The 12,799-nt window shown below is 44.4% G+C and overlaps 1 protein-coding gene across 5 annotated transcripts in view; it reads right to left on the minus strand.

The window, feature by feature from the left end:
• The window catches only part of SH3RF2 (SH3 domain containing ring finger 2), a 126,114-nt gene extending 113,315 nt beyond the window's left edge, over positions 1 to 12,799 (minus strand). For 4 of the 5 annotated variants that reach the window (XM_070233109.1, XM_001917882.5, XM_014730596.3 and 1 more), the window contains exons 1-2: positions 12,563 to 12,799; positions 10,896 to 11,379 (exon numbers count right to left, since the gene is read on the minus strand). In XM_070233109.1, coding sequence (XP_070089210.1) covers positions 10,896 to 11,273 — 378 coding nt within the window. In that variant the 5' untranslated portion in view covers positions 11,274 to 11,379; positions 12,563 to 12,799. Of the gene's footprint in view, positions 1 to 10,895; positions 11,380 to 11,599; positions 11,670 to 12,562 lie in introns of those variants that run through there. The other variant, XM_023617496.2, reaches the window with a different exon arrangement.

Here is a 12,799-nt window from a genome sequence, read left to right on the forward strand (position 1 = left end):
AAACAAACAAACAATAAAAGAAACACTAATTGAAAATTCTTTTCCTTTCTAATACAAAGGGAAGTAGAGGAGGAGATGGTCAATGTTCTTTCTGTTAAAATGCAGGCTCCTGCATCCTGGATACTTTTTATAATCTCTTAAGAGGAAGACAACACTTTCATCTCCTTCCATTCTGCAGTCACCCCATTCTTCCTTCTTTCAAGCATGGAACTAATCTTCTTGGAGTTCCCTTATCTATGGGAGTTCACCACTCCAAGGAGATGTCTGAAATCCACAAGATTACATCTCCTGCTACTCCAGAGAGCCCAGAGGGGAAGTTTTCTGCCCCTCCACTTCTCGACCATTCCCGTTTATTAAGCAGAGGCCCCAAATAAGATTTATTGCAGCCTTGCCTTTCTCATATCCTTGCAGCTTGTTAATATCACAGACGAAAACCCTTTCTGAACACAGCTCTGCAGAGTTCTATTCCTACTCCAGGCCCACTGATTCTGCGGCATTGCCTTGGCAACCAATTAAAATACTTCTTTGTGTGTGGCAACATCATCCTTAATTCTGCAAAAGCAGGGCAACCTGCTCAGAGGGCTGAGGGCTGTCTGTCAGTTGGTGTTCTCTCTCTCTGGCTCCATTCTGGTTTGACTTCTTTTTTCACCTCCCAACTACCTCTGAATGCCCTGCAAGCACCTGCATGCCGTTCCTAACACACCTGGCTTGAAGTCAAGAAACGCCCTTGTCAGCAAGACAGGGGCTGGAAGGGATCCTGGGGACAAAATGGTTGGTATGTCCCCTTTCCTCTAGCCTCAGGGGAAGATACCAGGAGTGCCTCAGTCATGAAGCTGCTGAGTCTAACTGCAGTTTCTTGTAGTCTGGCGAACACTATGTATTCAATAGTTAAATATGTATTGACGCTGGTTGCATTCAGGCACTGTGCTAGGCAGTGAGGAGACAAGACACCTCCTTAACCTCATGGAGCTTATAGGCCAGTAGGAGAGAGAAGTGAGCAGACAATACCGTATTGTACAGCCTGATGTGTGCTGCGGAGGCTGGAGGGTAGCCCCGGGGACTCTGGGAACCAGAGGAGGAATCTATGGCCGGCTTAGGATTTGGGACAGAGCTGACTTCCTGGAGGAGTAAAGGCTACACTGAGACCTGAGGATGGGCTGCAGTCAGCCAAGTGGGCCAGTTTCTCAATTAGGTGGACAGTTTCCTTCTTGTCTTCTTCAAACTGGCAGTTTCGCTGATGTTCTCAGCTGAAGTTTTCCTACCAGCCTCTCAGGGAAGGGTAACAGTGAATGTCCCAAGTTTTCTCACCTCTTCTCTTGGCTTTCCACGCTGTGCATGCAAATGGTGGCTCAAAGGCACATTTTTCAAAACCAGCAGCATTGAGACCATGATGCCAGATCTCATCATCCAACGTATGTGCTGTATGTGTATTCTGAGGTTTGCAATTCTCAGCGTCATGGGTTTCTGGGAATGCTGAGTGATTAGAATTCAGATCATCTGCATTTTAAACAAGTGCAACCTCAATAACTGCCCTGAACACAGAGGCAGGGATGCTAAATTTTGGTCTGTAACCATTTTCTCCCATTGTGTTTTCTTATATTAACACTTACTGAGCACAAACCTCTGATATGTAACATAGAGTAAACAGTAGCACCCATCTCAGTGGGTTGTAGAGTTAAGTGAGACTGCGAGTCTAAAAGTGCTTTATTCAGTGCCTGACACATAGTAAGTCCTTTGTTTTAAAAGATCTATTAACTGCATCATAATTATTAGTTTACATGGCTGTCTCCCCAAAGACCATAAGCCCTTTGAGGGCAAATATCCTATCTTTCTTACTTTGTTCTCCACTGGAGCCTAGCCAAGGGTCTTACTCATATAAGTCATCCCATACATGTCTACTGCCCAAATGAGACTTAGGAAATAAGAACAACAACGCCTCACATTTATTGTCACTGAATTTACTGTGTGTCACGCCTTGTGCCAGGACCTTTACAAGAATTATCTTGATTTATCTGCCAAATGATGCCAAGATCACTGTTATCTGCGTGTCTACAACGCAGTAAAAGAGCAGAGTCCAACTACTGTAAGTGTGGCCATACCTTCAAAGATTAACCTGCTTGTATGACTGCAAGCAGACAGTTAACCCTTCAAAGCTTACTTTGTCCAGACCCTGTACTAAGCACTTTACACGTATCACCCCATTAAATCCTCCCCGTAACATTATGAAGTGAGCTTATTATTTCCATTTTACAGCAATGATGCTCAGAGTGGCTAAGTAACTTGCCCAGAAGCACACAGCCAGTACACATGAACAGAGCCTTTGTTCTGAATCACAGCATTATCTTGTTTACTTATCTCATTGCGAATCTTAGGTCAGAAGCAGCAGAAAATTGGAATACATATTTTTAAAATGATACTAAAATGCCTATTCTTATTCAGAAAGAAGTTTTAAAAAATATCTATGTACTGAGGGGGCAATGGGAAGTTAGTGTTTAAATGGGTACAGAATTTCAGCATGGGATGACGAAAGAGTTCTGGAGATGGATCGTGGTGATGGTTGTACAACAATGGAAATGTACTTAATGTCACTGGACTATATTCCTAAAAATGGCTAAAATGGCAAATTTTATGTTATGTATATTTTATATATCTGTGATGTGCTTTGGCAGTGTGTGAGGTACAGGGCCCACCTTCCTACATGAAAAGCTGCCTTCCCTTCATATCAGAGGCCAGGTCCATTCAGCTTATAATTAGTGGCCAATTCTTTTAGAGCCTCTTCTTTTCCCTCACTGGTATCCCTGTGACTAAGTGTCGATTAGCTCAAGATAAAGTGTTTCTCCTAAGACGAAAGACACACATACAAGTTGCGGTATCTGACGCAGGAGTTTAGCCATATATGGGGTGGCATTTCCCATCTTCACAGGGTTAGCAATTCATGAGCCAAGTGGGTTTTGAACCTGGCCCACTGTGTTTTCCAGAGAGTGCTGTTTGTCACCCTGAAAGGTATTCAATTAGGGGATTCATATCTAGAATACTTCAGTCACCACGTGACTTTACACCTAATGTAATGTGTTGCTCATTCCTCATGTAGCCCTGTAATGGCTTGATTCTTGAAGAGTTCATTTCTGCATCCTGAGGAGTTATTGCATGAGGCCGTGAAGTCTACCATAGACATGATGTGTTCATTTATTTATGCATCTATTCAAAAAGTATTTGGGGGTTCGTAATAAGAGCCAGGCTGTAGGCTAGGTCCTCCAAGCATTGTATTGAGGGACAAGACAAGCTGCCTGTTTTCCCTGTGCTTGGAAGAAAGATTGGAGTAACTGAGAGATATCTGAGGTGAACTCAGCTACTATTTGAGTCCTGGAGTCTGAGCTCATGAGCATCCCTGGTATGAGCTTTGAGTGGTATGAGCTTTCAAGACAGAGCCTGGCACACAGCAGGCACTTAGGAGCAGTCTGTTGAATGCCCTGGCTTCTGAGCTGGGGATCTAGAGCAGTGTGACCCTGGAGGTTGACACAGACCCAAGATGCAGGAAGCTGCTCATGATGAACGGACTGGTCTTTCCTTGCCGGTGTTCTACCACTTGCTTTGGATGCACTGGCTTGTGCTTCTAGGTGCTGGGGTTATCTGGTTACCTGACCGTTTCAATGGAAAAGAATGTCTCTGTCTGCCAGTGAAGTGGAGACTACTCCTTAGTTACCCAGTAAGCTCAGCCACCTGCTTGGAGTAGAGACAGCTTGTTTGGCTGCATTGATCCATCAGGTAGATACGGCCCATAGGCCACATGATGACCTGTAACCAGTTTGGCACCAGAGAGACTTTATCACAGAGAGTAATTGACATGTGTCTCCCTGGTGGTGCTTCTGAAGCCAGGTATCCAGTCACCCTGTCTTTTCTCCACCTGTTTCCTCTCCTCCCTCTCGTCCAACTTCCATTCTAATCAAGAGATCCCCATCCTGCTCTGCCTTTCCTAGCACCCACCTGCCCAGAACACCCTGCCTTTTCATCCTTTGACCTTCCTGACTGCTGAAACACCTATTTTTTTTTTTTTACAGGAAGTTTCTTTTTATTGGCCAAGCTTCATTTCTCTCACACTGAACCACCTCAATGCCTGACATTTTCATAAACCATCATTTCTTCAGTCTAAGACTTCTCTACCATAATAATCTTTATTAGGTTATAATTTACATACAAAAAAATGTACTCTTTTTAAGTGTACAGTTTGATGTATTTAGACAAACCTATATACCATCACATAAAACATTTGGATTACCCAATAAAAATTATAGTTTACAGTCTTGCCATTTCTGGAATTTTATATAAACAGAATCAGACAAGATGCACTCTTGAGTAAGACTCTCCTTTTTGCATATCGTAATGTTTCTAAAATTGGATGTATCTTACAGTGAACATCTAACATGGTAGTGCTTCTTTTTTTCCTTAAGAGCTAGAACTAAATAAATGATACATCTTATGGTGGATAATATATTTAAATCCTGAATATATATACATACATGGTACAGTAGATATACATATACACAGTATATATAATATGCATGTGTGTTTACATATACATGTGTGTATATACATGTATACTGACTGGTTGGTTTTACCATTAGATGGTAAGCACTGGGAAGGCAAGAACCTTTACCTTGCTGTATGTATAGGTTCCCACAGTGCCTGTAGCTGGACACTGGGAGGAGCTAAATAAATACTGCAGATGGCGGTGATAGTGAGTTTCAGTTTCCCCAGAATATCTTCTAATGGCAAGAACTTGCCTAAAACTCTTCTTGGAATGAGTCAATAATCTCTAACTACAATAGGGGTTCTCTTTGGGGGCTCAGCTACCTCTGCATTAGTATGACACAGCATTTTCCAAAATTTGTTCCGTGGACAATGAATATTACTCAAGATGCTAATAAAAGGAGGGAGAGGAGGTGCCACTGTCATAGAAATTGGAAAATATATATATATTTAAATATCCCACCACTTAGAGATTCACAATTTGTTAGCATGCTAAAAGTCTTGAAATGTCCCGTAGCAAAGAAAAAACATTTCTCTCTGTTTTAATCTCAGGTTTGTTTGACCCTGGAGCTTTATGGAACATCCATTAATACCTTACAGAGTACTGTACACCTTATGAAAGATTGGCCTAATATATAAGCATGAATTTAAAAAATGGGAAAGGAAAGAAGAAGATAAAGAAATTGAGGAGAGCTGTATTTGAGCTGGTCCCAGCTAATCCCAACGCTATGTAATGGTATCTGGAATGAAATGGATGAGGATGCTCTTTGTGAGTAAAAGGCTGAGCAAGCACTTTCCCTGGCTTCATAATCTCTTCATAGTATAAAGGGACAGGTGAGCAGGCAACCTTTCCTAAGAGGAAATGAAAACAACACAAAAAATATGCATTGGCTAATCCCTTAGGTGACATGCCCGCAGTGCACAGGGTGGATAATTGAGGTTGAGAAAGGAAAGCCTTGTGCCCCGCCCCTCTGCCTTGGCCATCCCATGGGGGACAAGCTGTTGTGTTTGTCCATTGTTGGGCCAGATACTTTTAACTGATGAGAAAATCGAAGCAGGTAATAGAATGGCTCGCTAAAACAGAGAAGAGCTCACCGGTAGGAATTATGTTGATCATTATGTTGATGGCAAAGTCCTTCTCAGAAATAGCATGGACCCACTACACACAGAGATGAAAGGAAATCAGAGTGGGCCAGGTGAAACTCCAGCAGAGGTGAAAAGAAATGTATAAGAGCTCCTTTTCTTTCTTCAAAATATTATTTTAAGCATTATCATACAGTAAAATGGACTTTTTTCCCTTTGTGCATATTTCTATGAATTTTAATACATGTATAGATTCATTTAACCACTAACACAATTAGGATACGGAACAGTTCCATCACCCCGTAAAACTCCCTCATGGTATTCCCTTTTAGTCACATCCTCTCCCAACCCATAGCCCCTGGCAACCACTGAAAAATCACTATTTCCATCACTGTAGTTTTGTCTTTCTGAGAAATCTCTTTCCTTTTGCTATTCCCTTTGCTTAATTTTTTAATGGAGTTCTCTGCATGTTTATGTGTAGGTGCAAAGAATGTCAAATCCAATGCAGCTGACTTTCTCCTCTATTATTGTTTTGTTATTGACTGTTGCTAACATTTATTAACATCTATTATGAACCAGGTACTTGTACTAAGCTTCTACATACACTATCTCATTTTAATCTTACAATAGCCTTATGATATACGGATTATCACTATTATCTCCATTATCCAAATACGGAAATTGAGAGTCAGGGAGATTAAGTGACTTGCCTAAGGCCTCACAGCTACCAAATAATTGAATCCCAGCACAAACCCAGCTCCTTGTGACCACAACGCTTGAACACTGTAGCCAGCAATAAAAGGGAGGGCACTGTAACTAGGAAGGAGGTACATCGTAAGAGGTTGGGGGCAGGGCCAATTTGGGGGCCATGTGGTTTTTAAAAGGGTTGACAAATGGGTGTGAAGCTGGAGAACCACCTGGGTCTCCTGACTTCTCAGTCTCAGCTCCTACTTTTGTGTTTTCCTCCACCTGCCTCATGTGGCCCTCGCTGACCCAGGTGGCACCAGCCTGCAGTTTTCAGAGGCTTGGAATGGTTTCAGTTCCCTTGCAGATTTAGCAGAAACCATTGCCTGTGTCACAGCTCTGCTGCAGGACACAGCAGCTGAGACCCAGGAAAGGAGCTGGATGCCTTATCGTTTCTACCCGGCCCCAATTCCCTCATGTGCTTTCTGACCTCATTTGCCCCCCTCGGTTGCTTTGCAACACTAACTGAAAAAGTTTCTAGGACACAGCCACCTGGTCTATGTGCTGGAAGTGGCAGGTGTGTTCTTGCTGAGATGCGACAAGTAAGACAGGAATGTGTGTGGTGCTTGGCATGATGCATAACAAAGGAGGAGAAAGTTCAGCCCTGCAAGATCCAGGGCTGCAACATTTGTGGTGGGGATAGTGAGAGGCAGAGGGAAGGTAAGATAGAAAGGTTAATGAAGAACTGATGATGCTGGCAAAGTGGGCCAGCTTCTTGCCCTGCCTGTGGTTTTCCTTTGAGCTTGCTATTTGGGGAAGTGAAGTTGGCTAGTGAGTTTTCTCCTAGAATCAACTCCTAGCTCCTAAGGGGTCTTGAAAGTGAGCTGCCAAACCAACACATGCTGGGAAGACACACTTCTCAATCATGGCCATGGAGCATCTGGAGACAAACAAAGTGAGCCAGAAATCAGGGTACCAAGGACCATCTCTAGCTGACACTCGATTAACAAGGGGGTAAAAGAGGGTGTGTAATTTAGAGTGGAAAGTGTTGGCTCACTTCAATAACAATAACAGCTAATATTTATTGAGCACTTAATATTAGCCCGTCAATGTGCTAAGAGATAAATGACATGAATCCTCTCATTTGTTTCTCACAACAGCCCTCTGAGGTAGGTACTACTATTATCTCCAATTTACACATGGGGAAGTAGGGGTCCTGAGGCTTAAGTGACTTATCCAAAGTATACAATTATTGAGCAGCAGAGGCAGGATTTGAATTCTTGTATTTTTCAAACCTAAGTTCGCGAATTCTTAGCTTTGTTGCTTTACTGCCTATCCTAATTCAGAAATGTTCTTAAAGGGTAACAGAGTGAGGAGGAAGAGAGATCAGCTATTTTGGAGCCCATAATCTTCACCTAGACTTGCAAAGTTCCTTTGGCCTCAGAACCAGTGGGATTCCCACTGCCAGGGGCCTTCTGGGAGTCTGTTGACCTCACTTGTTGCCTTGAAATAATTGCATGCTGTGGAAACCTACAGCCATTTCTCAAGTTTTCTTTTTACACAATCAACTTGGGAGGGTTTTAGACAGGTAGGCACAATGGACTATTTTTTCTCTCTTGTGCTGGCACCATGAAGTGTGACTCTTGGTTCCACCCTAGCATGCTGGCTGGCACAAGAAGTACCAGGCTTTTTCGAGCCAACAAAAAGATCTTGATGAGCTTGTTTTTTAGATGAGCCTTGGTGAGCAGAACAGATTTTGGGCTTAAAGAGCTCACGGACAGAAAGCTAAATGAACTCTTTCAGAGGGCCACGTTAACATTGAGTCCTCTGTAAGAGATGTTTTACAAAATGGTACCCTGCAACAACAGGTTATTTTTGCCCTCTTAGGAAAGTACTTCATACTTAGTATCATCCTGGTCTGGATTCATCATAGGATCAAGTTCAATAATAATAATACCTATTGCATTCTCCTGCAAGGGCTATCACTCCTTTTGTATTTTGTAGAATGCCTCATGCACAGCAGGGCACAATACACAGTCAATAATAATGTTTACTCTGATAATGATCTTCCAAATGCCTTTCATCTAAGGATCTCAAAGTGCTTTGCAAACACTAATTAGTTAAGACTCACCGATGGCTATCCATTTTTACAATACATTTTCCCATTTTACAGAATTTTAAATTGAGACCCAGCAAACTTAAGTGGCTTGCCCAAAGTCATACAGCAAGTTTAAATTAATGATAATGACAATGATTTGCATTTCCATGGCATATGCTTTCGAAGGCAATATGAGTACACTGCAAAGATAGTGTTCACACCATCCTGGGGAAGGTGGGGAGCAAGTATTATTAACTGTTGACTAAACTGGGTAAACTGAGGCGGAGACAGCAAGTAACTTGGTGAGGATTCGACAGAGGATGCAAGTCCACTCCTCTGACTCTCAGAACGGTGTGGCATCCCAGACAATCTTCAATTCTCTGAATGGAGGGATGCATGATTGCTTTCACACTTACAGGAAAGATAGCTATATTTTGGGGAATAAAACAGGATGCAGAATGACAGCCATATTTACATCTGGGAACGGGTTTGTTCACTCCCCACTGAGAGAAGCGAAAGGGATGAGATGAGACACTTCAAGAAAAGTGAGCTCAGGAAATGAAGGAAACAGGGGCGGTTGGGGGATGGCTGCCAGCTCTGCTGTCTTGCAGAGCATCTTTATTAAAACAGGTTCTGCCTGAAAGCAGGAGCTCTCAATGACCTTGTTCTGTGTGTCAGCCTCACGACAGGATTTGGTCCGGCGTGGCTTGGAGGAAGGGCACAACCCCATCACTGGCACCTTGGTCTGATGTTACAAGTCCCTGTGAAAGAGTTCCAGGGACACGGAGTATCTTAATGGCTGTCTCTTACGTATGACCAGCTCTCATCTCCACAACTCCCTATGCCAGGAGGGGCCTGGGAATCCTCTATGGTTCAAAAATTTAACTGTGGATCTATTTGTTGCTACCTATTCTCACCTACATAGCCCTATAGAAAAAAGATGAAAACATGAACAAAAATATTCAAGGCAATAAGGGACTTGGTGCCCCCAGTCTGGCGACACTGCCTTAGTGAGTGACGATACTGCACCGGGAGGCAAGTCAGACTCTGCAGGGTGGGGGAGGGGAGAGGTGGCTGGGTCTTAGGAATTCAAAGGGAGATTTGCTGACCCGACTCTCTATAAACATGGCTTGTTTGAGAAAAGTTTGCTGCCCTCCCCCACCCGCCTTCTCCAGGCCTGTGGATTCTGATTGATGACTAGACCTAGGGCTAATAGGCAGACTTAAAGAAGGGAGCCAGGCTCTTTTCTGGAATGTGTTCACATTCACAAGCACAACGGCAATAGTCTGCAGTGAAGAAATCACACCAATGTCCCACTTCTTCCTGCTCTCATTTTTGAACGTTTCCATACTCTCCTGCTGCATGGGCACCTTGGAGCTGCAGCGAACGGGTTAGCTGTTGGAAGGAATATTTTAGAAAGTTGCTCTGAACGCACAACACAAGGCTATTCTCCTGTGTGGGGAAGGAATCTTGGAAGACCCTCCCACCCGCTGTGACTTCACAGCAGGGAGTCGTGGGAGCTTGCTTTTGGTAAGACGACAGAATGCAGCTTTGACTTTCTAAGTATGCCAGTGACCCAGGCCACAGCTTGGCGTGTCCACTTTGGCACACTGACTCCAGGGGTGACGGTGCAAATAATCCTGCCAGACTCAGAAGGACCATGTCCTTCTCTCCAGACGTACCCTTACACAGCTTCCCAAAAGGAGGCTCACAGCCAGGTCAGGTAAAGTCCTCAGGATGAGTCTGCACCGCGTTATCCAAACACCCGAGGTGTTACGTGATCGCCTGTGCAGCTCCAGTGGGTCCGTTCATTTTTTTTTTTTTTTTTTTTTGCAGCTGCTGAGGTGCATTTTAGGTGTTTCATTCATTTTGTAAAGTAAGGCACATCTGCGGGGCTCTGGTACACATCTGTTGTACTTCACAGCCCAGCCTTCCCTATCAGTCAGTCCATCCACACACACGCTTCCCTCCCGCTCGGTCTTCCAGCGTCAAGTATCTTCATAGCTTTCAACCGATTATGAATGAGCATCATCACAATAGCACTTTATGACTAGGGGGTGGCAAGAGGGATTTGGGCAAAATTCAAACAAAACCTGACATTTGGAAACTACTCAGAGATCTCAAAAGCAAAAAGCAGTTGGATTTATTTTCTCTTTTTCCCATCCTCTATGCATTTCCCATGCACTGGTTTGGCCTCAGGACTGCAGAAGTGAAAGACCAAAAATATAATCAGGAAGGCTTTCCTTGTGCTATTACCTTCTGAACAAGAAGCAGAGAGAACCTAGGAAGCTTTCACCATTTTAAGGAGAATTTCTAGATGGATTAGATAGGCTCAGGATTCCACCAAGTTTTGGTAAAAGGATCACTGCCCACAGAAGATAATCTCTGGGGAATCATCAGCAGCACTCTGAAATGAAACTAAAAGAGAATAATTCCTAATTGCTGGTACACTCAAATCCAACCTCCAAGTGGACATGATAGGAACAAATAAGATCTTTCTTACCCCATCCATGTGGATCCTGATATTAGGCACCAGGCGGAAAGGGCTGGACTGCAGCCCTCTGGGGCTAGTCCTGCTTTTCCTGCTGTCCTGCGAGGTCAGCACGCCGGGCCTGCGGAAGGAGCCGGCTCTCCCCGCGCTCTGCCCCGAGCGCACACCATCCAGAAGACGCACGAGCAGCAGGTTGGCCGGCAGGGCCTCGATGCTGCAAAACACCAGGGTCCTGCATTCGGGGCACCGCAGCTCCTTGTGGGCCTTGAAAATCCTCTGTAGACATGGTTTGCAGAAGGTGTGCTGGCAAGGCAGGACTTTGGCTGTGACATCGAGCTTCTCAAAGCAAACGGGGCACTCCAGAAGATCAAGTAACGTCAAATCATCCATTTTATTTTAAAGCTCCAGTCCTGACCTGGAAAGGCAGAGTCCGCATTGTAGGGTCAGCTGAGCCAAGGGGGCAGAGCCGGTCTCTTGAGAGCCTCAGAATTCCTGCCTGTATGAGTGAGAAACGAAGAGAGGGGAAAAAATGTGACTGCTCTGAGAGGTATACCCCACCTACATGAAGGCAGTGTCTCATAAGGCAGTTTGCAAGGACTTTGTTCCAGCACCCAAGTTTCAAATGACTCATTCTGAATCAGTGCTAGCAGGTAAAGACCGACTTCTGCCTGCTGGAGGATCTGAGGGAGCTTTCAGCACAGTGACTGACTACTTACTCATTGCCTCTCCGCGTGGAAGGCAAGAGCAGGGAGCCAAGCCTGGCCTGTTGAAGCGGCATACCCACTCCTCTCTCAGCCAGGGCTCAGAGGGGTAAATTACATCCCCCAACCGTCAGGCTCAATTCTCAATTTGAGAATTGAGAATGCAATTTCCGGGAAGCTGTCTACTCCTCCTTCTTTCCCTAGGTTCATCTAGACAAGTTATTTACATAGATAAGTATATCTGACTCTCATGCAGATGTAGAATTATTTCCTTCACAATATATCTTTCCCCCTCATTTTATTCTAGCAACATCCAAGAAAAATTTCTACTAGAAACTGTTTTCAAAAATTGGTTTGCCTCAACTGCAGGCCATGGTACTTGGAAGTTTTTTTCTTTTTTTTTTCCTTCCTTCTTTCCCTCCTTCCTCCCTCCCTCTCTCCCTCCTTCCTAGCCTTCCTTCCCTATGTCTCTCCCTCTTTCCTTTTTTTTTTTTTTTTGCCTCTTCACCCTGATTATTTTAGCCTCAGAGACAATATTCCTCCCATAAGATAAAGCCGCGCAGCCTGTTTAGTTACTTTGACAATTGTTCTCAGTTTCAACTGAAGGAGATAGGAATTCTGGACTGTGGTCACAGCCTGCAAAAACCAAGATGGAGCAGCATATACAGGTGTGTGTGTGTGTGTGTGTGTGTGTGTGTGTGTAGTCTGGAAACGATCCTTGTTCCAGGAAGAGTTTCCTTTTGGATGTCTGAAAAGAGGTCTCCAGTTTAGAAAAGTCTCTTGGGAAGAGGTCCTCTGTCCTTCACAAGTGCCAAGCCTTGGGTGACCGCAGCAGCCAGGAGGTTTGGCAGGAGGGTGGGTGGCCCCACTAGTAAGAAATGCAGACAGGACGCACCAGGACAAGAGATGGCGCCTTGCCTTCCTGAGATAGCTCTCCAAAGATGTCAGCGTGGGGGAGGTGTGCGGGGGGCCACTAACCTTGAGCTTGTAACCCCAGCTGATCCTCTGCTCGGCCGGGCTCCCTCCAACTCGCTTCCTTTTCCCCAAGAGCTGCCGCTGCCAGCGCTTTGAGAACTTTAACAACTCTGAGTCTTACTCATTTCAGGGATCGCCTTACCCAGCCCTGTTAACGCTTTCACCGCCAGGCAGCCACAAGGCTTTGCTCTGAGTTCATGCTTGGCTACTGATCCTTCCTTTATGTAACTGAGTTGATTT

Source organism: Equus caballus, chromosome 14 (genome assembly GCF_041296265.1).
Source record: "Equus caballus isolate H_3958 breed thoroughbred chromosome 14, TB-T2T, whole genome shotgun sequence".
In the NCBI taxonomy this organism is placed as follows: Eukaryota; Metazoa; Chordata; class Mammalia; order Perissodactyla; family Equidae; genus Equus; species Equus caballus.